Raw genomic sequence first — 22,224 nt, 5'->3', positions numbered from 1 at the left:
CAACGGTTCATCACAACACGATGGAAGAGGTAGAGTGGAAAAAAAAAAAAAGAGATGGATTTGAAGTGTGGGGAGGGGCTCAACTGTTGAGACCGCGAACACCATTCCATCATTGGCTAAACTTACGCAGGCGGGTGCCACCTCGTGAATACAAATACAAAGCGCGGAGAGACACGCAACATATCACAGCACAAGAAGGGATAACAGTCCATCAAAAAAAAAAAAAACTCAGATAGGATAGGGATGAAAAAGGAACGAGATGACCGATAGTCCGCTGATGTAGCAGGTACCACTACCGACAGAAGCGAAGGTGACCAGGATGGGGCAAACCGATCGCAGCCCCTCAGTCAGTCCGCCTTTTTTCCTCCCTCAAGCCATTTCCCCCAAAACGCTGCTCTGCCCATAGCCGCGTTCGTTTCAGTCCATAGCTTCACGAAACGTGTGGCCAGCTTCTCCCCAAACCTTTCAATAGTGAAAACATCGCTCGCCCGTTTCCTTCCCGCCTCTCCCACCCGCCTCCTTAATTCATCATCATTCAGATATAAAAGTATAGCCTCCGCAAAAGCCTCAGGCGTTGGGTCACAAAGTGTGCCACCTTCACCCACACTTTCACACGGTCCACCGCGGTTGACAGCTACAACTGGCTTCGCACTAATCATTGCCTCAGTCGGAACAATACCGAAATGCTCCGATGTGGGTGTGTAGAGAAGACAGCAACATTGGGAAAGAAGGTAGCGCTTTTCGAGTTCGGTTATATTCTTCAGGAAAAGAATCTGACTATCCATAAGTTTGTATGTGTCAGCAACCTTTTGGAGCTCATTCAAATGTGCAACATTCTCTTCCAACCGTGTGTCGTACCCACCAGCCAGAACGAGCAACGGAGCACCACTGCATGTCGTTTTCCCCGAGTTTAACAAACGTGCAAATGCTTCAATAGCCAATACAAGGTTCTTCTTACGCTCGTAGCGGTTGATACTGAGCACCACACTTCTTCCCTGAATAGCGTCCCGGAGCTTGTCGAGTTCCTCGGTGTCAAATACTTTTGTGTCACCGTTATGTTTAGCCCCTTCCCTAACAGCCAATGACACAGGAGGGTAGAATATGTCAGCCTCGGCGTCAATCCTGTTGCTTAGTTTGGGAAAAACCTTCAGAGTAGCCGCTCTACTGAATTTGGAATTCGACACGATACTGCTGGCATAGTTCATAGCAAAGACTTCAACCTCATCAAATAGCTTCCGATAAAGCAGGCGAAAGATAGACGGTTTCTTCTTGTATTGCTGGTTTTCATCGCGGTTCCCGTCACAGCACTGATCGGGAAAATGACAATAAAAGAGCCGAGGAATTTGCGGTGCCACAAATGAGAGCAGCGGAAGAACTGCGGCTACTTGATCCACCATGAAACAGTCCGCATCAGGGTGCATCCAACACGTAACCCACGCCGCCCAGCACATGCGAAGGGTTGCAGCAAACACTTTGGCTCGCCCCTTTATGGAGGCGGGAAGCCACGAACCGAATACCTGCACGGTCACTGTGCCGTCCACCGTCTCAGCAAAAGCACGCTGGGGATCATGATGGTTTGTCACAATAATAACTTGCACAGGCGTCACTTTCTGGTACCTCTGAAGTGCAATAGCAGCGTCAACGACAAGCCGTTCGGCGCCACCAATGCCAAGATCGGGGTGAAGAAACACAACCTTCAACGGACGTTTCGCGTTGACCTGCTCATCCAACTTCGTTGGGTGCCGTTGACAAGCAGAAGAAGAATCGAAACGACTACTCGCCTGCCTACGTGTCCATGTTCGCAGCAGGGAAAAGGGAATAACAAAGATGGAAAGTCCAAGGAAGGTGGATATAAGTAGCGCAAGTTCGTAAATCATCACGCTTTCTTGAATATTTCCTTTAAAAGACAACAAAGTTAAATTGAAGGAGGAAAAGTCAAATAACGTATCACTGCGAATGCTTGGGTAGCGAGGACAACATGGCCCCCACACGGCGATCACGAGAGTTTATGTAGTAGTAATTAAAGTGTAGCGACTCTATTTCCCTCCCCCAAAACCGTATGGTGAGATGAGGTGCACCTATATACACTCACACAGTGAGGCAAACAAGTAAAAAAGGAACATGAAAAAGAACACTGCCTCCTCTTTCTATGGTCAGCAGAAGAGAGGCATATTTGGTACCTTAACAAATGCCCCTTTTTTTTCCTCTTTTTATTTTGCTTTATTCTTTCTTTCACCTTCTTCCCTCCCGCACCTGTACGCTCTATTCCTGTGAAGTAACAACCTCTTTACTCATCGGCAAATGAAAAATTCCCTTTTGCCTCCCCGTCCCTTCTCCCTCCACCCATGACCATATCATTCGCTTCATTTCGGACTCTTTTTTTTTTCTGTTTTCTTTTTTTTTCCTTTTTTTTTACTTATTTTCTTGGGCTCTTTCTTCGGTACATTTCACTTTTTTTTTTTTCCTCCACCACCCTCCCTTACCTGCCAAAGAAAACACATATCATATTCTCTACCCTTCCTTCTTTCCATTCACGTATCCATTTGTTCCGTCATCCTTCTTGCATCACCAAATGGTTTCCTTTTGTTTTTTATTGTTATTGTTGTGTTATTTATTTATTTTTTCCCCTCCAAATCCCCCCCCCGAGGCGTCTCATTTGTTATCCCTCCAAATCATCTCCTGTGATTCCCCCCCCCCTCTGTATCACACCATGAGGAATTGAAGTTGTTTAATTAATTCACATTAATGAAGAAAACACCACAAATATAATTGATTGGCCGTTAACATGCCACCACGCAAGGGTACACAAACAAAAACAAAAACAGAACAAAAAGAAAAAAAGAGTATGGAGGGGAGTGAAAACCAATACAACCGATGAAAAGAAGTATCGGAGAGGAGAAAAAAAAAAAGAAAAAAAAGAAACAACTTCAAAAAAAAAATGGGAGGGGGAGTGAAACGCAAAATCCAAAGAAATGGAAAAAAAAAAAAGAGAGACGGAGGTGTACGCAAATAAACGCACGCGCAGAGGAAAGGGGGGGGAAACAAAAAAAGAAAAAGAAATAGAACCGCAGAGAGAAATATCGAGAGAAAGAGAAAGAGAACAGGAAAAGAAAAAAAAGAGAGTAAATACAGGATGCTCACAAGCGGTGACAACAAATCCCTTCTTATTCCCTTTTTCTTTTCATTTCCCTCCACTCCTCCCCCCCCCCAATTGGACCTCGGTTTTGTTGACCTTTCCACTCTTTAGTACCTTTTCTACCACACGAAGCGTAACAACGCGTTCTGATAAAAAAAAAAAAGGGAAAGTAATAACGAGAGGGAAGCAACCTAAAGAAAACAAGCAAAAGAAAGAAATCAAAACAAAAACAAAAAACAAAGACGCAGGCGCAAGAGTTACCTTCAATGCATTTGGTTTCACGACAGCATACCCGCATCAGTTCCAATTCCCTTCACCTTCTCGCACATGCGCTCACATCAAACACATTTTTCCCTTTTCTTTTACCTCTGCAATCCCATAACGGTAACAAACGCCAAAACAAAAAAAAAGTGGGTTGCAAAGTGCAGAAAAGCAGAGGGAGAGAGGGAAATGGAAATGGAAAGGGAAAGGGGAATAAGAAGAAAATTAAGAGACGGTATCAAAGAAGAAGGTTTAAAAAAAAAGGAAAGGGAACGAAGAGCGCCAGTGATACCCAACACGGGATGGATCTCATCATTTGTAGCACACGAGCAACCGAAAGAGAAAGAGGGGAAAAAAGAAAAAGAGCGGAGAGAAGGCGTTTTTTTTTAAAAAAAAGTTTACCAAGTACCAACCCTTCCCTTCCCCGCTCCCTTCTCTCCCCCTACTTCCAGTAAGAAAAAAAAGAAAGAAAAGGAAAACCAACGGTCCAGTTTTGCTTTTCTTTTTTTTCTTTTTTTTTTTTGCCGCACAACATCTGCGAATGCGCCCCGTCCAAGCACTCGAATGGTGAATGGTGAAACCGAAAAAGGTGGGAAGAAAAGGAAAGCTGAAGCATAAAGCGAAACATGCACATATATATATGTTCATTTGTTCACACGGGTGTCTATGAGGAAAAGAAAAATGTATAAAGGCGTGCAGAAGCACAACACGGAAGGAGCACCAAACAAACTACAAAAAACTATTAATAAAATTATCTTCTCATTCCTACAGACTTTACTTCACAACAAACGGTTCATTTGCGAATAATACGGAAGACTCACGTGTTTCCACAACTTCAGTGTCACTGCCATCCTTCATCCGAAACCTTTGTATTTATTTCCCCTCCTCGTTTCTCTCTCTCTCTCTCTCACACACACACACACTTTTTTTTTGTTATTTTGGCCTCCTATCGGTAACGGCAAGGAAAATACCTGCCGCTTCTTCCAAACTAACACACACATTTGCACCTCCTGCAAGGCATATTCACGTGCTACGCAGTGCACTTCACTCACCAAAATCCACTACTGCCTTGACGGAAACGATTAGAATGCCCACGGAACGTTTCTGAACTGTAACCATTAAATCCACCGAATCCGCCACTTCGCGTCAGCCGTTCCTTCTCCATTTTGAGGTCGTAGTCCCGCCGCTTTACGGCATCGATAAGCGTCGTGTGCGCCTCCACAATAATCTTAAACTTGCGCTCCGCAACCACACGCTCCTCTTCTGGGAGTGACATGCATTTATCCGGATGCCAGCGGAGTGAGAGTTCACGATACCTTGCCTTAATTTCGCGTTCGGTAGCATTACGACTGACGCCCAGAACGTAGTAATAGTCCCTCTCACGTTCGCCTTCCTTCGCCATGCTCTGCTCGCAACTCCGGAGCTCCCGTGGCAACTCCTGATCGTTCGGATCGTACTTTATCGCCGCCTTGAAATCACGGATAGCAGAAGCAAAGTCACTAAGTGCCTGATGGCACCGCGCACGCCTCGCGTAAGCCTTAGAGAAGGCTGGGTCGAGCTGAATGGTTCTGGTACAGTCTTCAATGGCTTCACGATATTTTCCTACTTCCTTGTAGGACGCAGCTCGATTGCAGTAGAGGATGCGCAATATCTGATTGTTGTTTACCGCAGCGCCGATGGCTGTAGTGTAGTGCTCCATAGCAGCTACAAACTTCTTCTGCTGGAAGTACTGGTTCCCCTTCTGCTTGCCCTCATCCACTATATTCAGGACCTTCAACAACTGGGCACAGTTTTCGTCCAATTGCTGGACATCCTCTAAACAAGTGCGTGCCTTATCAAAGTGTTCAAACCCGCACATAAAAAGACAAGCAGCCATAATGTACAGGAGTTTGGGGGTCCTGCGTTCCTGCGGAACGACGTCAAGCACCTCAACTGCCTTCAAAAATCGTTTCTGGTTTTGCAACGACTCAGCGTAGCGGATGCGAAAAAAGATGGTGTCACTGAATTGGGCAACAAGCATCTGCCAAGCATCGTCACTATCAGATTTTCCAAAGGATGACTCAGCGCGTTTGTACGTGTCGAGTCCATTTTTATACTTTTCCCTTTCACTAATGATATTGGGTGTAACACGTTCCTCCGGAATCGATTCCATGTGGGACACAGCCGCGGTGAGGTCACCCATGATGGCTGCAGCCTTTGCCGCACGAGCGAACAATTTCACATTGTTCGGGTCCAGCTCAACCACCTTCATGCAATCCGCTATACACTCAGCATACCGCATGGCCATGAAGTAGGCAGAACTCCTGTTTCCATACAAAGCGGTAAGGCGAGTGAGGCGATCACGGGGCTGAAGCTCAATTGCCTTCGTGTACAGCTCCAGCGCCAGGGTATATTCAGCCTGTTCATACTTTTGATCTGCGTCCGTTTTCAACGTTTTGCTGGTCCCGCAGCTGCGTGCGGTTATCTTTCGCATATCGGAGTTGTAGCTCTTCTTCAGCTCCAGTGCACCAGAAGCCTCAGCAGACTCTATTTCTACCCGCATACAGTATTCTTTGTTTTCCAGTTCGCACAGCGCCTTATTAAGTAGAAGAGGCACTGATGACCGCCCTGAGGCATTCAGTGTACCGTTAATAGAAGCTGCCAGCGGGAAAGTTTGACTATGGTCACTACCCTCCTGCACCGCATCCGGGCGCTTCACTCGTACCATTCTTCTCTTGCATATGGCTTCATCCGAGGTTGTGCTCGCCCTTCCTATCTCACTCATTCGGCTGGCTGACGGCAGCTGGACTTCCCTCTGTCCCTCGTACAAATCCTCAAAAGCCCTCGTCAAGCTAACTGGAAGTTCTTGCAGGTCCTTTGATGGCACACGCCTCGAGAGGGCGCATCGCCTGCACACCAACAGCACATTCGGTAAAATCTGCACAGGGTCCGTCACTACATTCTGACAGAGTTCACACCGGAAGTACGTTGAAAGAAACTTCCGGCACCAGCGTCCATCAGGTTCCCTCACCTTTGACACATCGTTAAATGAACGGCGTGCAGACAAGGGCTCGGCGGTGATGTCGCCCAAGATCGACAGTTTTTGCGGCGAGGTCGTCATCGACTTGGAAGAAGTAGGCGATGGGAAACGTACTTGAGGAACATCCTCCTTGCATGTCGTCTCCATTGTGGAGGCTAAAACTCACCTTTGGGTGGAGGGTTCAGGTAAGGGAAAAAAAAAGTAAAGTAGAACAACGTAGCTGACATAGTACAGAAGACAAACAAAGGATTTTTTAAAATGTGAAAGTGCCATGAAGACACATGCAACTGCCTTGCCTCTAGTTGAGGCAAGGAAGGTAATCAACAAATATGTTTATATATCAATATACCGCAACCCCAAACAACCCCTGTGCGACACGAACGTCCTCAATAATTATTTGCTTTTGCTTTTCGTTGATGTCGCTGTTACTGTTGCTGTTGGTGCTTTCGTCTTTTTTCTTCTTGTAGCTTTGCTTCGTCGCTTCCTTTTCTCCAGCTTTTCTCTGCTCTAAACCTCTTACATGGTGGTCACGGCGTTTTAGGGTGACGCCGAAAGGTGGAATAAAGAGTTGAGAATGAGTTAAGGAAGGGAAGGACGTCACGATTATTAAAACGAGATATATATATTTTTGTCCACACATACAAACAAAAGCTCTCAAAGACGTAAAAACAAACAAGCAAGCAAAAGGCACCTTAACGAAGCAAGGTGGTGGAAAGGATAGTAAAAAACAAAGAAAAACAAAATCACGCTGACGTATCTCGTACGCTCGGAGGGAAGGAAAGCAATAGGGAGGCAACGGCTCGTTTGAACATATTAAACAACTAAACAAGCAAACGAAGGAAGGAAAAGTTGGAATATCTCGTCTTCTCTTAACCGTTCCGTTTCGCGCACACAAACCATATTCACTCATCCACATTTTTAACTCTCCCCTCCTTACCAAACCCGCCTCAGGTGAACAGCACCGCAAACATGTAATCATAACTTCCTCATTGGAAAACAAATCAGTGGTGTTAGTATGAGGAGTGCAGTTTGGCGAAAAGATAAACCTCCGGCACCCACTCCCGCGCGTTTTTGGTGAAAGCGAATCCCTCCATCAACGCTAGCTAAAAGCAGTGTACACAAAACTCAAGCCCGTGCTCCATCAGCACTCCACTCACAGATGCAGAAAAGGATTTTGGCACGCATGTGGGAGTAGGGGAGGGGAGGGGGTTGGCTTCAACCTCAGACAGCCATACGGTAGCACAACATTTATAAATGTGTAATGTGCACGCCATAGGAATCAAAGAAAGAAAAGAAAACATTCGAAATGCACATAGGGCATAAGTGAGTAAGCAGAGAAGTAAAAAAAAAAACCTCCCAAAGCATCACACCTGCCACGGCGAGGAGCCTCCAAACACGAAACCACTCTTCCGACGGAAACCTCGTCGCGTGGTGTAAAGCCGCAGCACTCTCCAAGCGCATTCACACCGCTTAACGATCAAACATTTCGTGATGAGTAGCGGCATCAAGCCTTGCCCAGTATATATATATATATATATATATATATAGACATATGTATATATGCACCTTAACTCACCAAATAAACTTCTTCACATGGTACTTCACATCGGCAGTCACAGGGCTTCTCGTGTCATTGGGGGGGGGGGAAAGTGATGATGAGACATGAGGTGTCCATTCAGACCCTCTCGTAATAGAGACACATTTAGCTGTACACATACACAAACACACATAAACAGATGGATGGGCCTAATGCTGATGTGCCAACAACTGCAGCACAGAAGCGTTCAGTGAAGATGTGTATCGGGTGGGACGATACAAAACAAAGCGCACACGTGCACGCACCAGCCGAGCATGAGGAGTGCATAGGTGTAGATGGAGAGCTGACAAGCCCTCCCCCCCTTCCCAACGCCAGCCAAAATCACTTTCAACGTAACGCACGAACAACGCAAAACTAATACGATGTGCATGTACGTGACGTTAAATACATCAATACAAACGTGGGCATGCATCACACACACTCTTCGATACTCTGCTTAAATCATCATTCTTCCCACTGTGGTTCAACAGACACGCCCCACGCATCCGGTTCTCTCTGCTCTCCGTTTTCGTTTTCCCCGTTTCCACACATTCCCCTCTCCTACGTAACTTCCACTGGCTCCGTAAGCTTCACAAATCAGCGCCGCCGTGCACCCTCCATGCGCAATTTGCGTGTCGACTTGTGGCCCACGCATTCGGGGCATTTATAGCCATGGTGCCTCAACACCATACCCGGTATATTATATCTCCCGCAAACAACACACAGTGGCGCAAACCCCGAACCCAAAAAAGTTGACTCCTTTGTACCGTAATTGGTATCATGTTTGCAAATATTGTGATCCTCCGTCGATTCCTCAGTAGATATGGGGACCAAATACTCCACAGGAATAGACATGGAAATGGGATACCGGTAGCCTGCAGGGGACAGTTGCTTTGGGCGGAACTGCAGAAGCACCAACTGCTGCCCGGTATAACGCACTGCAACACCGTCTAGTTTTCCCTCGCATACCTCTTCCATCGCAGAGCACCAGTAGCTGTCTGTCAAGTATTTGTGCAACGACGATGCGGGCGCTAAAATGCGATACGTCTCCCCTGGTGTTATAATTGTCGCCTTCATGCGCCGGCCTCCTCAATCTCTTTTTTTTTTTTGTGTGTGTGTGTGCCTCCCTCGCTGCCGCCTTTGCTGTTATCTTTTCTGTACTTTCGCAAAATACTTTCAAGCGGCGAGAATCAAGGCGCTCCCCTGTTTGTACAACAGCCACTTGAGTGTGATCAGAGAAGGAGGTACCGGCGCCTCCGCAAACAGTAACGGACAGAAACTGTGGGAATGAAGAAGCAACGAAGAAAAAAGTAGCGAAGAGACACTACCGGGTGACTACAAAAAAAAAATCCAAATCGCCTCCCTTACACGACTTTCCCCTTCGCTATTGGTATTTTTACTGTACAAAGCGGCGCAACACACAAACAATACCAACCAAACACCTGTTGAGGTGCACGGCTTGAACGGAGGTTAAAAGACATGAGGTAGAGAATGGGAATGAGAATAGGCACACTACCACGGTCACCAACTAACTGTCAGCAACCATCATACGCATTTCCAGTGGAACTACGTGGGCATCAGACAAGAGAAGAAAAGTGGAGTAGGGGAATAAAACCGGCAGCTTGTTAGAAATAGTTAATTCGCTGATGATGCTGGTGTTTGTTTGTCTCTTTGTTTTTGACCGCGCCCGATGTCAGGACAGTTAGTGCTGCGACATGCTTCAGCGGGAGGCTCTACGTCTACCATTAATCGCTTGATTCACACTGTAGTTTCTTCGTTACCCCTCAAGTACCCTCAAGGTTGTCAATGAAAACTAGCAACTGCTCTGCAAAGTCAAACGTGCGCAGAAGATTCTTCGTAGACGTCCAAAACTGCTGTGCCTCTACTGCCTCCAAAGTTGATCCCGTCCCTACCAGAATAGAGGCAAGAACGTAGATCATGTTCTTCACTGCCTCCTGTATGGCTTCACGCAGCACAGCGTTATCCTCCGCCATAGCTCCAATCCTTCGCGGCCCGTTAGAAGCCGGCACATCCAAAGTCGCGGCCTCGCCGCCGGGTAAACCAGTCCCTGACTCCTCAGATAAAGATGTGTAGAGGGCGCACAGCGTTCCCAACACGCGCTGCCACAAATCCCGTAGGACTACGGGATTTTCTCCCATTAACTTTGCATAGTGGAGGAACACTTTCGAAAGTAGAGACACAACACGACACTTCAAATCAACCACTTCCCGGTGTTTGTCCCTGCCGCCTTGTGATCGCTGGGCGGCAGCAGCAGCAGCGGACTGTGCAGCCCGGCGCGACGGCGGAGCTGGGGCAAGGGAACTTAGTATACTAGTTACCGAAAACTGTTTGGGTAGAATTTGAGGAAGAACCTTATCGGTGGCGTGACCACCTTGGCACTCATCATTTTGATCACACCGTTCCCCGAGAGTTGCAGGGGAGTCTGAAGGTGATGCGCAAGTCTGCTCCACGAGGGGGAATATTACGTTCTCGTACACCAGGACCACCGTATCCGCGGACAGCGAACCAATTTCCAAGTCTAGTAAACAACGTTGTAGGCACAACAGGGCCATGTTCCGGTCCCTGCTGTGACGAGACATAACAACCAAGTTGGAGAGCCCCTTCAGTGCAATAATCCACACAGCAGGTCCTTTCGCGTTGTCAGCCGGGGCATCTATTAACGCGTGATTTATCGCGAAGCGATGGCACACAGTCACCAGGCTCCCAATAAAACCTTCTACGAGTTCACCTTGTTCAGGTACATCGGAGGGTTTCACATTTGTCCGGGGCCATGTTGTATCGGCAGAAGCAGGATATTCCTCCTGCATCCTGGACGACTGAAGAGCACACGTCACTAACACATTCACAATATCATCACTCTCACTTAACGAATCATAAAGTGCCTCCCTCACCACAAAGGAGAGAGCACTCTGAACGCGCTTTTGAACAACGGGGCTGGGGCACGTGGTAAAGGAAAGGGAGAGCGCAGAAAGTACTCCATTAAGCGAAAGGTTATATGGTGGGTTAACCAGCCGAGGGGCTTCCTGAGTTAACTCCAGTAGAGTAAGTGAGAGGTCAGCGGCGACGGCAACCTTGAATACGTTCGGCGGTGCGGCCATCAGCAAGTCAAGAAGGGGTGAAAAAACATGCCGAGATTCCGCATTGGACGCGAAGCAGACAAGAGCTCTGAGCACTGCCTTGACGACGCGCGTTGTCGATGTCAACCACTCCTCAAAGAAGTCAAAACTCGCGGGAGAGGCACCGGCTCCGAAAGAAACCCCAAACCTCTCGGTGGTCGGGGCATAGAGACGGCTACTGCTCCCACCGTCTTCACTGATGTTGTTGCGATACAAATCAGCATCGTCAAGATGTTCGTGGGCAGTAAAGTAATGTGAAGCTGTTTGTTGGCATAATTTTATGTAGCGATCCAATATGGTCTGCTCCGCAGGACGGCGCACGGCAATTTCTGTAATGAGTACCAACAAATGAGTGGATAACCTCCCGCCATCTTTCTGCCTCAGCTTATGTCGCACTTCTTCGCAAAGCACAGAAAAAAACCTCCCGTGTGAGTCGACATCAAGCCCATCAATCATATTCAGAAGTTCTTCCAAAGTTGGGAGAAGAGCCTTTACACGTTCCATGGTTTCCTGTTCCCTCTGCAGACGAAGCTCCTTCGTGCGGTTCTGAGTGTTTGGGGAGCCCCACAGTGTGGAGAGCCACCCGCCATCTGTTTGTGTGTCACCGATTTCCTCGGCACCAGCACAGGGATTAGCGTACAACTCAGCCCAAAGCGTTACAGTCTCCGGCGAGTCGACTACATCGCGGGAAAACATGCCAAGAAGAAAGAAGTTTGAAAAAAGCCGGCCCAACTTCTCCCAAGCATCGAGGACGTCGTGAACACACTCATCGAGCACACGAAACACCTTTTCAAGGCAGAGTAGGGCGGAAGGCTGAGTGGAAAGTTGTGGAATTGTGCTCCCAACGTTCTCCAAGTCAAGCGGCAACTGGGACAGAATGGTGAGGATGACGCGATCAACGACGGAGGCCATGCCACGGTCCCTCGCTGCCTTAGCCAGAAGACATAATCCGTCCAGTGCACAGTTGTACGCGTACTCAGGCGTGGCAAGCTGGGGAATCACGTCGCCGCCTTCGGCACCAGTCTCCTGCGTGCTATCCTTTTGGGTGGCGAACAGCGACTTTGTGCAACCCACTAAAGTATTGCCGAAGGCGGTAAGGCAATAACTCCATATCATACGTAAGATAAACGGCCGAAGTGCCTCCACCTCGCAAGATTCAAGAGCGTTTGGCGACACTGCCTGCATTGATACCCTCGTAAACGGGTCCGATTTCCTTGACTCAACAGCTTCGGATGGCCGCATCTCTAAGCGCCACGTGACGTCATTTGAAAAGCCGACATCCATCATCTCCGCCATGATAATTGGATGCGCCTTCACATCCTCAAACACGGCCCTCAGGTACTCTTCGGGGAGGCTGCTTCCACCGTCACTATCACGGTGCATGCGTCGGAAGTCCTCTTGGGTCATTGGTTTACTCATTTTCCCTGAGTGTTGATCGGTGTTAAGCATGATGAGTGAAAAACCTAAAATGAATGGCCCTTGTTCGCTCTGAAAGGGATTGATATCCTTCCCCTCCCCGCGGTTGGCTTCCAACCAGGTTCTGGAAAACACTTCCATAACCCGATCGATCTTCTGGGCCTCGCCTGGCATGCACATATGATAGGCTGTCTCACGTATCGATGACAACAGGGACTTGCCACGGAAATCAAATGACTGGAGGAAACCCTTTAATTGCTCTTGGTGATAGCGTACTGTGCCAAGCTTCAAGTGGTCGTCCTTTCGGTCTTCCATCCAAGCCGCTAGGGCCGCTTGGTAATGCTCACCTTCATCCGGATCCGGCTCGGGTGGTTCCCGGCCCAACTCCCCCAGGTAGTCGCCTAGCGCACGCTTATCAAGAAGACCACTCAAACGGTACAGACAGGCGCCAACCTCACGCCCACCAGCAGGTTCTTCGAGGATCAGCATTGGCACATCACAGCCAATACTGCCCGTTTCAACCCCTTTCAAGGATCCAGCTGGCAAGCGGATGGCTTTCTCAAGAAGAAAAGGGATGCCGCTCTTTAGAGCGTTAGTGCGAAAAAGAGATGCGAGCTCTACGAGCATATTCTTCTCGGTTATACGCGCGTTAATCATGGCCGCCATATTTGAGTCCCCATGAAACCGCTGTGGTGGAGCAACCTGCGACACCTGCCACAACAGCCCCTTGATTGCCTCGAGGGCAAGCGCATCCATCCTCGTCAACGGTGTCCCAACCTCTACATCATTTGTAAGCCCGTTGTGACCAGGCTTGCCACCCTCCAGGGGCACGTTCGAGTTAGTGATATTGAAACAGTTCTCCACCAACAAGCTACACATATGCTCTAGAAGTGGAAGAAAGCGTCGCGAAAGATCATACTGTGCGTAGCAAAATACGGCAAAGTTCGCGTCCGTGCAGAACCCCACTAGACTTTCCAAAATAAGCTCCCGCTTCTCACAAAGATCCAGCATCTTTGACACGCTCATTTGAGCAGCCGGACTCGGCCGCTGAGAGGATGTTGTGACGGAGCCAACTCGGCTGGACGTCGAATTTGTGTTTAGATCGCTGCCAATGCGCACAAGCGGATCCAGATGAAGCACCTTCAAAAACGAATAGGTTTGCGGAAGCAGGTGAAATGAAGCTACCTTCACGACGGTGTGCACCGTTGGAAATATCTGAGAAAGAAGAGCGATGTCCTCCGTCCCCACTCCAGCAACCAACAAAGCCCTACAAAGATTGTGCTGCACGCTGTAAAGCAAATTCCCGCACTCCGGCATGCACAAATGATCCTTGACGACGAAAAGAATAGACTGCGCTAAATGCAGGCCTTCCAGTTGAACCTTCCTGATGAGTGAGGAATCCGCTGCCGAAACAAACATACCCAGACTAAAACGGCCCTCCTTGGTCTCACTGACAGTTCCATCGATGAGACTACATACATAGCGAAGCATGGGAACGCCCGTGAGCTGAAAATCGACACAACTTTCGTGGGCTTGAAAGTTCTCAACGCCATCGGTGCTGCCTTGACCCAAATTATACGAAGAAATATTCTCAATTATAAAGCCGTACATCGCCGTCGCAGTGTCTTTCATAGCCTCCTTAGCAATACAACGGAGCAGCAAGCTCGTGTCCGGATGCATGGCTATCACGAATGCCAGGCGTACGACGTCGACAAAGAAGGTCTCAGGAAGCGCACGCGCGCACGGATGCTTCACACAACTCACGCACAACTTCAGCTTCCTCAGCAACAGATCCTCATAGGTAAGGTCATCTTCGGAACCACCAACAGACCGCTGGGCCAGCTCCAACACCCTCTGGATCCCCTTCACTGTAATGAAGGTGCACCTAAGATCAATCAAGTTCGATAAAGAAGTCATTGCCGTGCCAATTATGGTGTAACTCATCTCCTCACTTATCCATATGTCGCAGAACGGGAGCAGAATCGCCTCCTCCGTGATCGGGCGCACCAAACATGGAGTCACGATCTTGCGTTGTAAAGCCCGGAGACGGCGCAGCAGCACATGTTCTACCACGTCACTCGATCCTAAGAAACGCGCCTTGGCGCCAAACCTCTCATTGGAGCGGATCGCAACCAACAAACTCTGCACGTGAGTGGCAACGGCGAGGCGGTCCTCGTCCCAGCGCTCGTTGGCACGACTACAAACATCATTTGAGCATGACACGGTGGTCGCAGAAGACCCTATCATGAGGCAGTCGGCAACCTCTTTTTTAAAAAAAAAAGTACACAATCAACCCTGGAATTACGGTCACTTGCGTCTCTCCAATTTGATAACCAATGCGTACGTATCTGGGATATACGGTGAAAGGTCTGTGAGGTTATGCGATCACGCCACCCCCGAAAAAAAAAGACAAAAAACGTTGCCTTGCCCTAACGTCGTTGGTGGGGGTATTGTTCCTGAGGTATGAGAAAGATGAGCTTAACAAAGTGTGGATGTGATTACTCAGGAAGAGGAAAATAGGAGGAAAAACGGGGAGACTTTTCCCCCAACGACCAGCAACCACAAGTACCAACAGTGAAGCAGAGCATTCATGAAAAAAAAAAAAAGGTGCCCCGATTATGAGACTTAGATACGGGGGAAACAACAAATAACCTCGAAAGAACAGTCTAATATAGCACATCATTCACACATATGCCCCCCCCATTAACACATAAAACCACACGTGTCCCGAGCAGTTGCTGCATCAAATTTTAATAATACAACTTCGCACACCACCGACAACATTTACTCCGCAATTTTCGTCGCAGCCGCTGTGCAAAATCGGTGAGTGAGTCCCTATCTTCCTCAAGAACCAAAGGCAAGTGACCGGCTGGATGAGCAGCAGAGCACAGTAATAAACAGATGTAAAACACACATGTAAGTTTTCCCGCCTTCTGCGTACCATGAAGCAAGTCGACTCGGGAACGTTCAGAACTTCCCTCACCGCTCTTCACTTCACCCGTTTCTGGATGCAAGATATACAACAAGATAAGGAATTTGAAGGCATCCTTCAAAGCGCAGTACGGAGAGTAGCGCCCACCATAACCTCTGTCCTGTGCGTGTCGCCCATACAGTACTGCAACACAACAGAGAGGGTGGGGAACAAAAAAAATAAGCACATTTGTTCGGATCCGCAACGATGGCAAAACCAACCCGCAGCGAAGTTAACTAAGGAAAAAATGGCCGTCGGCACGAAGCGACGTCCCTGCGAGGCCCTATTGAGCGTTCTTTTCATTAATTACCTCGGGGTCAGCCATTAAAAAGGGGGCGACAGAAGGATAAAGTGAACTACACATTTGCAAATACCGATTGCACCTCACCGACAGCGATCCCGCTCGGTTGCCACTGGAGAATAATACTGGCACCCTCGCGCATCACCTCTGGGTGGTATAAAAACCGAAAGCGAACTAATACCTTTTCATCAATAAATTGCTGGGTCTCCACACCAGAAGGTACTATTTTTACGGCCTGTCGAAGGTTACCCGAATAAAGAATCGGCTCCAGCTGCGGCGTTATGGATTGTGCGAGTACCTTTATGAGCGCCTCAAACTCCCAACAGACTTCCACCGAGTTGGGAATCAGCATCTTACCCTTCTGTGACATATCAATGCCGTTAGGAAGTTCGGAAAGAGCGAATGTTCCCTCGTCACTCTGCTGCGCACGTGTGACGTGGGATCCATCCACATGAATTCCTCTTACGGTAACGGCGTGAAACTTTCCCTCTGCATCCGGTCCAATGTTACAGCGGCACCCCAACTCAACAGATCCCTTCGACACATGTCCCTTCACAACTGGGCCAACTCCCCGAACGAGAAAACAACCATCAAGAAGAACCTCAAACATAGAGTTCGGAGTTGGAGGTATCTCTACATGCGGTATGGAGGAAAGAAACTGCTGAAACACTTCGATGCCATCGTTACTCACGGAAGACAAAGAGAGCAGAGGAACCTGCTTATTCTTCCTCCACGTCTTTTGAAATGCCACCACATCACTTGAAGTTGCTAGCACAAGTGAACTGCATCCAATAGTCGACAGTTTCGCGGCCAGCTCCAGCAAAAACGCATCAACTTCAAACTCAACCACTGTGTCTATCTTCGTCACAACGACAAAGAACGGAAATTTCATTGCACAGCAAACCTGGGCGTACCTCGCTATCTCGTTAACAGACTGATCAACAGCAATTGTTATCCCCGTGAAGTCCGGCCGCCGGCTCATCAATCCAAAGAGCATCTGTTTAGTCACATCCCCACCGAGGTCGATCATCGTAATAGAGCGACATGGCCGCTCGCTACTTTCAGGCCGATACGCAAACGGCATTTCTTCTACTCTTGATTCGGTAACAGGGAGCACACGCGTCACAATGGACGACGTCTTCCCCGTGGTGATTTCGTGTTTGTGATTAAATATGAGCTGGCGCGCACTTCCAACTCCGTCATCGCGGAGTCCTGTGAGGAGAACGCCCATCAAGGTGGACTTCCCACTCCCTGTGGTGCCACAGAAGGCCACCCTGCAATCCTGCTGCTTCGCTTGCCGCTGCGTAACAAGAATCTCACCGCACCACAGCGGTACGGGAGTCTCTTGAACTGCAAACTCTTGTAAAACGGCTGTGTCAAGCCCGAGCGCCTTCGCCATGCGCAGAAGTGTTTCTACAGACTCCTGGTAATCGGCGGCGGAAAGCCCTCGTGGTGTGCCGTCATCAGCAACACCCAATTCGTACAGGCATTGACCGTTTCCCTCTCCCACCCGAAATCTCATCTGAGTTATCAGGTGCTCTAAGCGGCCTGCGCTGACGCCCGTTAGGCGCCACTTGTATTCTACATTTCCATTATCATCTTCCTTGACAAGGCGGTTGCGTCCTCTCACGCCATCTAACGAAAATATCCCCGCAAGTCGTCTATCCCTATCGAAGGAGGATTCAGCACGCTGTTGGAGCGCATGTTCCTTCAGCCCCACCGCTGGCCTCTCGCCCTCTCCTGTCAGGTTGCCCAAGCAGTCCAACCTTGAGAATGCTGGACAATCATCCCGCAAATCGTCCAACATTGGTGATTTCTCTTTAGTTTCCATTAGGGGCAAGCTGACCGCGGCCTGCTCCGACCACGCGCGCAGACACTTTGAAATCCACTAGCGGCGTGCAACCTAAAAGTGAATACCACTACCCTGACTAGTCCACAGAGATGCAAAAGTAATAAAGTTGTCTTAGCGGGTAACAATCGTTCACTTGCACGTAACCACGTGCGGTGAAAATGAAAAGGAAACGTGTTGGTGAGTGACGGTAGTCGCTGCAACAGAAGTCAGGCAGATAGACAGCAATGCAAATACCACGAGCCATCGTATCCCCCACAACACTCGAAACCACTCCCATGGTGGAACACCTTCAGAAAGCGGCCAAACAGGGTCACGTATACGTTGCGCTAAATAATTTCTTCCCAAGCGCGACTATCATATATCACTATTCACCCACAGGAACAAATCAGCTTCAGCGTCGTTTCACAAATATTGTCGTTTCACTACGCCACCATACTACCAAAAAAATGCAATGAGTAATTTGCACATCACTCATCCACCCGCGCTTCCAGGCTCGTCGCAGCATGCGTCAGCCGTAACCGCAGAAGTAAACTCAGACCCGAGCGGATTACGGGTGGCCGAGCAAAGGTCAGCGGGCGCAGTTGTCGAAGCCAGTAGAAGTGGATCTGACGAAGCCCCAAGTGGTGTGTGACTGTGCACACACGGTGCCTTTGGCCCCATATCGCCGATCACACCGTCATTCCCATCAAAGGGAAAACAGAATTTCCCTCGCTAACAGCAGCATGCCCCTCGCTGGGCATGCCTTTCGATAGCGGGGACCCAGGCTGTCCAACTTGCATACCGGGAAGAATCTTCAAGCTGACGTCAGCACCCGTCCCGCTCCATCTTTTGCTGGGATGGCTTGTCGAGCCCATCCACTCACCCCTCCTCCTGCCCTATTAAGCTAACAGTAGCTGCTGCCACCCGCCCATTGTAACCACTTATGATGCCCTGAAACATAGGCACACCTCTCAGATGCACCTCAAATCCAACGGTGTCTCCATCGATGTATTTGAGCCTCGCCCCCTCAGGACTGCACATCGTGTCGCTTGCGGCACCGCAGGCAGTTTTGGTACCCCTACACCCACGAGCCTTTCACCCTCAGCTGCAGTATCACACCCTACACTGCAGCAATTTTCACACCACCGCTCCTGTAACCGAAGAGGCGTTATCCTCCAGTTGTCTCCACATTTTATTGCGCCATGGTGACACGGGCTTCACATGTAATCCTACCCCCTTTTAGCGACATTCCGCTCCGTCCGCCGGCCGATTCTTAGGATGGTAACGCTCCTCACCCCACACATTAGGAGGTTCACACGTCTGAATTCGCTTCTGTCGGTAGCGATATGTGCAATAACGTCGCACCCCAAATGAGCGCCAAACCGTCGCGTTGATACCGAACCAACGACATCATACAACAAGGAGGGCTCTGCTATCCACGCGCACGAGATAGGGACAGCCGACATCCACCGCATTACACAGGACGCCCTTGCTGTGCACCCACGCAATTCATTGCCACTGATTGGACGCGAACACCTCACAGCGACATTATTACTCATCCCTTCAAGTAGCACCCTGCATCTTTAAAGCGTCATCGGGACGGGCGCGGGCCGCCGCAGACTCCACAATAAGACTTGGTGCGTGCTACTCGTCGTGCAAAAGCTTCACGCAGACGATATGGTCGCAACAGCGCAATCGGGGCGTCATAGTGTTCGAAGCACTACCCAAAAACTGTTGCAGGAGTATGTGACAATAAGTTCGCATTACCCCTTTGCATACGATTCGCAACTAATGGAGGGCCTGAAGGGCTCTCCAGCGCTACCGCAGGTGCCACTCCACAGGAACCCATTGCGCCGTTTCATTCGTGACAACACCAACGAGTGAACATTTGTGCATGTGCAGCCCTCGGATGCTCGCGATATCCTTCACAGGGGACGTACAGAGTGGATGCATTCAGATGCTCTCCCCATCCCAACACTAGGGTCGGCAGCACATTACCCACACCACTGTGTGACATTGGAGTGATAGAAAATAAAGGCATCCACAGTGGCGGATCGTTCAACTAAAGAGGCCCTCCTTTCATTGGATTGTTATAACAGGGCAAACCAACCCAAATCACTGAACAAATAGGTTAAAAGTTAGGGTGCACATCGCACTAGTTGGGGTTCTTGCGGATCAAACTGCCATAACCAAAGGTAGAAGAATGAATGGGGGAAAAGAGTATTAATTTCGACCTCCACTATCAAGTGTAACGGCAATAGTCCCGCTGATGGCGAAACACCATACAACACAGAACGGTCAGCCGGCAGTCACATGACACCCCGTTCCATATGAGAACATATTATTATTAGTTTTTCTTCTTTTTGCTTTCAGAGTAAAATAAAAAAAAGAGAGGGAATCAATAAAAAAAGAATCGAATTACTTAATTGCTAAGGCTATTGGCCTCCTCACCTGTGACCGCATCGTTTCTCAGCACGTCCCCACTCTTTCACTCGGTGCATTTTAGATGCGGCTGGGGTACAGATACACGCGAATGCGCCTGCCAATGGCCGATGCGGGAACGGAGCTTCCATTGAACTTAACGCGAACGGTTCCAGACGTGCCGTGTGGCCGGGTGATGCGGCCCCAGATGGCGCGGGTGTTGCTGCGGCGGGCAGGCGCTTTCGACCAACGCACACAACGCTTAATCTTGTAGCCATGGTAAACATAGCAAACGCGCTTGCCAACGTACCACTTGGCATCCTCAGTTGTGTTCACGTTCTCAATGCGGACGAGTGCAGTGTTTTTGTTCTGCCCGTGCAGCCCCCGGGTGTATCCGGCGAGAGTCCCCTTCATGTAGAGGCGAGGAGATTTGCGGTCACGCTTCACCCTGGTGGTCTTCTTCGTCAGCTGGTGTATCTTCTTGCTGCGGTTGGCAGCGACGGAGCCGGAGAACTTCTTCACAAGAGCCATTTTGTCGTGCTAGTCTGTTTTCGAAGACTGTTGGTGTCGTGTAAACGCGTAAGCCTGGCTATTAGATATACAGCGACGAGGGCGTCAAACAAAAGAGGAGGTTAAAGCGACACTTACTATCAAATGCACAATAGTACACATGGACACTTTGGAGGTGGGCACGTAACGATAATAGCACACATTTCTCCGGATGGTTAGATATCAATGAGCATAATAGGCGTTGTCGTTATATTTTTTTCTCCTTTCACAATAGCCACAAAGTAACAGTACAAGGAGAAAGTTCGCACAACCCAAAAGAGCAACGGACGCAAAACAGTGTAGAAGGAGCGTCAACGGAGCAGTCAAACAAAATGAAAACAACAGAAGGGAACGGTAGGTACACCTCCATGGATACAAACACAAGCAAAAGTCCTCTAATTACCTTCAACGCTTGCCCCCTCCACACACAGAAAGAAAGTACCGGCATAAGGACAGGTGCAATGTCCAGTCTAGCGAATGAAAAGAGAAGACTAAACGCTGTGAAAAATATAATAACAAACGCGACAAGTCGGTTCGATGGTTAAGCTCGAGTCCAGCTAACGCAAACGCTATTCCAAACGGAAGATTCTCCCACATCATCATCCACTATCGCTACCGCGTTTCTCCGCATAGGCTTTCACGGAGGCATTTGTTGCTAGGCGGGCGTTCGATCGCTATTCAACGGAGAAGGAATCATATTGACCGCACGATGAGTATGTGTGTGACGCCCACTAATGATTATCAGTTTTCCCATAATGCGTTAAATTTGTAAAGAGACGGAAAACGCGCCACACGCACACGTAAAGGGAAAAGTAAAGGGGAAAAAAGAAGCCACCAAATATTCCACGATGCAAAATTCAAACGCCTTGTAAGCATCATCATTTCTGCACATATATCCATCTAGTACTCACGCACACACACACAAACAATACACATGCACAACGCCCCTTCTCCGTTCACATCTGTTCCTATCATTTGATGTGACCCCACCTATTCCAGAAAATGTTCTCCTCCCACTACAAACAAACAAACGCAAACACACCCGCGCATGGAAAGAGAAACGGACGCGTCCTCCTCAGGTAATTTACACGAGGATGCAAACAAGTGTCACGAAACGGTAACCATACTTTTTTCTTTCCTCCCTCTTCGGGTCCTGCATTGCCCGCAACACCTCTCAATTGCTACTGTCTGCTCCATAACTTTCTTTGGAGCGGGGCCCGGTGGCTCCCTGATTTTGTTTACTCTGTGGGAAACTCCCATTAGTGACCGGGCCGCGTAAGAGCGGCGTCCCCTCTGGCATTCCCGCAAGCTCCATTTCGTAGCGCCTTAACTGTTCTGCGCGCGTAGCGTAGCGCAAGTAGAGAGCGTATGCGGAGAAACACGCGCCCAGGATCAGGTAGAGCACCCCAGCACTTCGACATGCCTCTGTCTTTTGGGGCATATCCCACCCATGCGTAAAAGCAGTAATATCAAATGTCGTGATACGAGCCTGCATCAACCACGAAATGACAAATGCTGTCACTGCGTTCACAAAAGAGAAAGCTATGCAAACATACAGTTTGGAGACATCGTCCTAGCGAAGCAAACGTTTACCACCCTAATCTCA

The 22,224-nt window shown here is 48.9% G+C and overlaps 12 protein-coding genes across 12 annotated transcripts; 2 read left to right on the top strand and 10 right to left on the bottom strand.

Moving 5' to 3' along the window:
- Positions 1-347: 347 nt before the first annotated feature.
- TbgDal_IV2190 (glycosyltransferase ALG2, putative) lies at positions 348-1,877 on the bottom strand (the record flags this gene model as incomplete). Its single annotated transcript, XM_011774503.1, has 1 exon — positions 348-1,877. The coding sequence occupies one exon, from the start codon at positions 1,875-1,877 to the stop codon at positions 348-350; it is 1,530 nt and encodes a 509-aa protein (XP_011772805.1).
- A 468-nt stretch (positions 1,878-2,345) lies between these two features.
- Positions 2,346-2,714, top strand: TbgDal_IV2180 (hypothetical protein, unlikely; the record flags this gene model as incomplete). Its single annotated transcript, XM_011774502.1, has 1 exon — positions 2,346-2,714. One exon carries the CDS (start codon positions 2,346-2,348, stop codon positions 2,712-2,714), a length of 369 nt encoding a protein of 122 aa, XP_011772804.1.
- Positions 2,715-2,972: 258 nt separating this feature from the next.
- TbgDal_IV2170 (hypothetical protein, unlikely) lies at positions 2,973-3,518 on the top strand (the record flags this gene model as incomplete). Its single annotated transcript, XM_011774501.1, has 1 exon — positions 2,973-3,518. The coding sequence occupies one exon, from the start codon at positions 2,973-2,975 to the stop codon at positions 3,516-3,518; it is 546 nt and encodes a 181-aa protein (XP_011772803.1).
- Positions 3,519-4,445: 927 nt separating this feature from the next.
- TbgDal_IV2160 (TPR-repeat-containing chaperone protein DNAJ,putative) lies at positions 4,446-6,563 on the bottom strand (the record flags this gene model as incomplete). Its single annotated transcript, XM_011774500.1, has 1 exon — positions 4,446-6,563. The coding sequence occupies one exon, from the start codon at positions 6,561-6,563 to the stop codon at positions 4,446-4,448; it is 2,118 nt and encodes a 705-aa protein (XP_011772802.1).
- A 193-nt stretch (positions 6,564-6,756) lies between these two features.
- TbgDal_IV2150 (T. brucei spp.-specific protein) lies at positions 6,757-7,395 on the bottom strand (the record flags this gene model as incomplete). Its single annotated transcript, XM_011774499.1, has 1 exon — positions 6,757-7,395. One exon carries the CDS (start codon positions 7,393-7,395, stop codon positions 6,757-6,759), a length of 639 nt encoding a protein of 212 aa, XP_011772801.1.
- A 1,194-nt stretch (positions 7,396-8,589) lies between these two features.
- On the bottom strand, positions 8,590-9,069 carry TbgDal_IV2140 (hypothetical protein, conserved; the record flags this gene model as incomplete). The annotated part of the gene is made up of 1 exon (XM_011774498.1): positions 8,590-9,069. One exon carries the CDS (start codon positions 9,067-9,069, stop codon positions 8,590-8,592), a length of 480 nt encoding a protein of 159 aa, XP_011772800.1.
- A 707-nt stretch (positions 9,070-9,776) lies between these two features.
- Positions 9,777-14,792, bottom strand: TbgDal_IV2130 (hypothetical protein, conserved; the record flags this gene model as incomplete). Its single annotated transcript, XM_011774497.1, has 1 exon — positions 9,777-14,792. One exon carries the CDS (start codon positions 14,790-14,792, stop codon positions 9,777-9,779), a length of 5,016 nt encoding a protein of 1,671 aa, XP_011772799.1.
- Positions 14,793-14,922: 130 nt separating this feature from the next.
- Positions 14,923-15,228, bottom strand: TbgDal_IV2120 (hypothetical protein, unlikely; the record flags this gene model as incomplete). The annotated part of the gene is made up of 1 exon (XM_011774496.1): positions 14,923-15,228. One exon carries the CDS (start codon positions 15,226-15,228, stop codon positions 14,923-14,925), a length of 306 nt encoding a protein of 101 aa, XP_011772798.1.
- Positions 15,229-15,872: 644 nt separating this feature from the next.
- Positions 15,873-17,648, bottom strand: TbgDal_IV2110 (GTP-binding protein, putative; the record flags this gene model as incomplete). The annotated part of the gene is made up of 1 exon (XM_011774495.1): positions 15,873-17,648. The coding sequence occupies one exon, from the start codon at positions 17,646-17,648 to the stop codon at positions 15,873-15,875; it is 1,776 nt and encodes a 591-aa protein (XP_011772797.1).
- A 1,229-nt stretch (positions 17,649-18,877) lies between these two features.
- On the bottom strand, positions 18,878-19,207 carry TbgDal_IV2100 (hypothetical protein, unlikely; the record flags this gene model as incomplete). The annotated part of the gene is made up of 1 exon (XM_011774494.1): positions 18,878-19,207. One exon carries the CDS (start codon positions 19,205-19,207, stop codon positions 18,878-18,880), a length of 330 nt encoding a protein of 109 aa, XP_011772796.1.
- A 943-nt stretch (positions 19,208-20,150) lies between these two features.
- Positions 20,151-20,600, bottom strand: TbgDal_IV2090 (60S ribosomal protein L35a, putative; the record flags this gene model as incomplete). Its single annotated transcript, XM_011774493.1, has 1 exon — positions 20,151-20,600. The coding sequence occupies one exon, from the start codon at positions 20,598-20,600 to the stop codon at positions 20,151-20,153; it is 450 nt and encodes a 149-aa protein (XP_011772795.1).
- A 1,192-nt stretch (positions 20,601-21,792) lies between these two features.
- On the bottom strand, positions 21,793-22,113 carry TbgDal_IV2086 (hypothetical protein, conserved; the record flags this gene model as incomplete). Its single annotated transcript, XM_011774492.1, has 1 exon — positions 21,793-22,113. The coding sequence occupies one exon, from the start codon at positions 22,111-22,113 to the stop codon at positions 21,793-21,795; it is 321 nt and encodes a 106-aa protein (XP_011772794.1).
- Between the last annotated feature and the right edge of the window lie 111 nt (positions 22,114-22,224).

This window comes from Trypanosoma brucei, chromosome 4 (assembly GCF_000210295.1).
Source record: "Trypanosoma brucei gambiense DAL972 chromosome 4, complete sequence".
In the NCBI taxonomy this organism is placed as follows: Eukaryota; Euglenozoa; class Kinetoplastea; order Trypanosomatida; family Trypanosomatidae; genus Trypanosoma; species Trypanosoma brucei.
The sequence above is the reverse complement of the archived record's forward strand: the minus strand, read 5'-3'. Positions and strand labels throughout refer to the sequence as shown.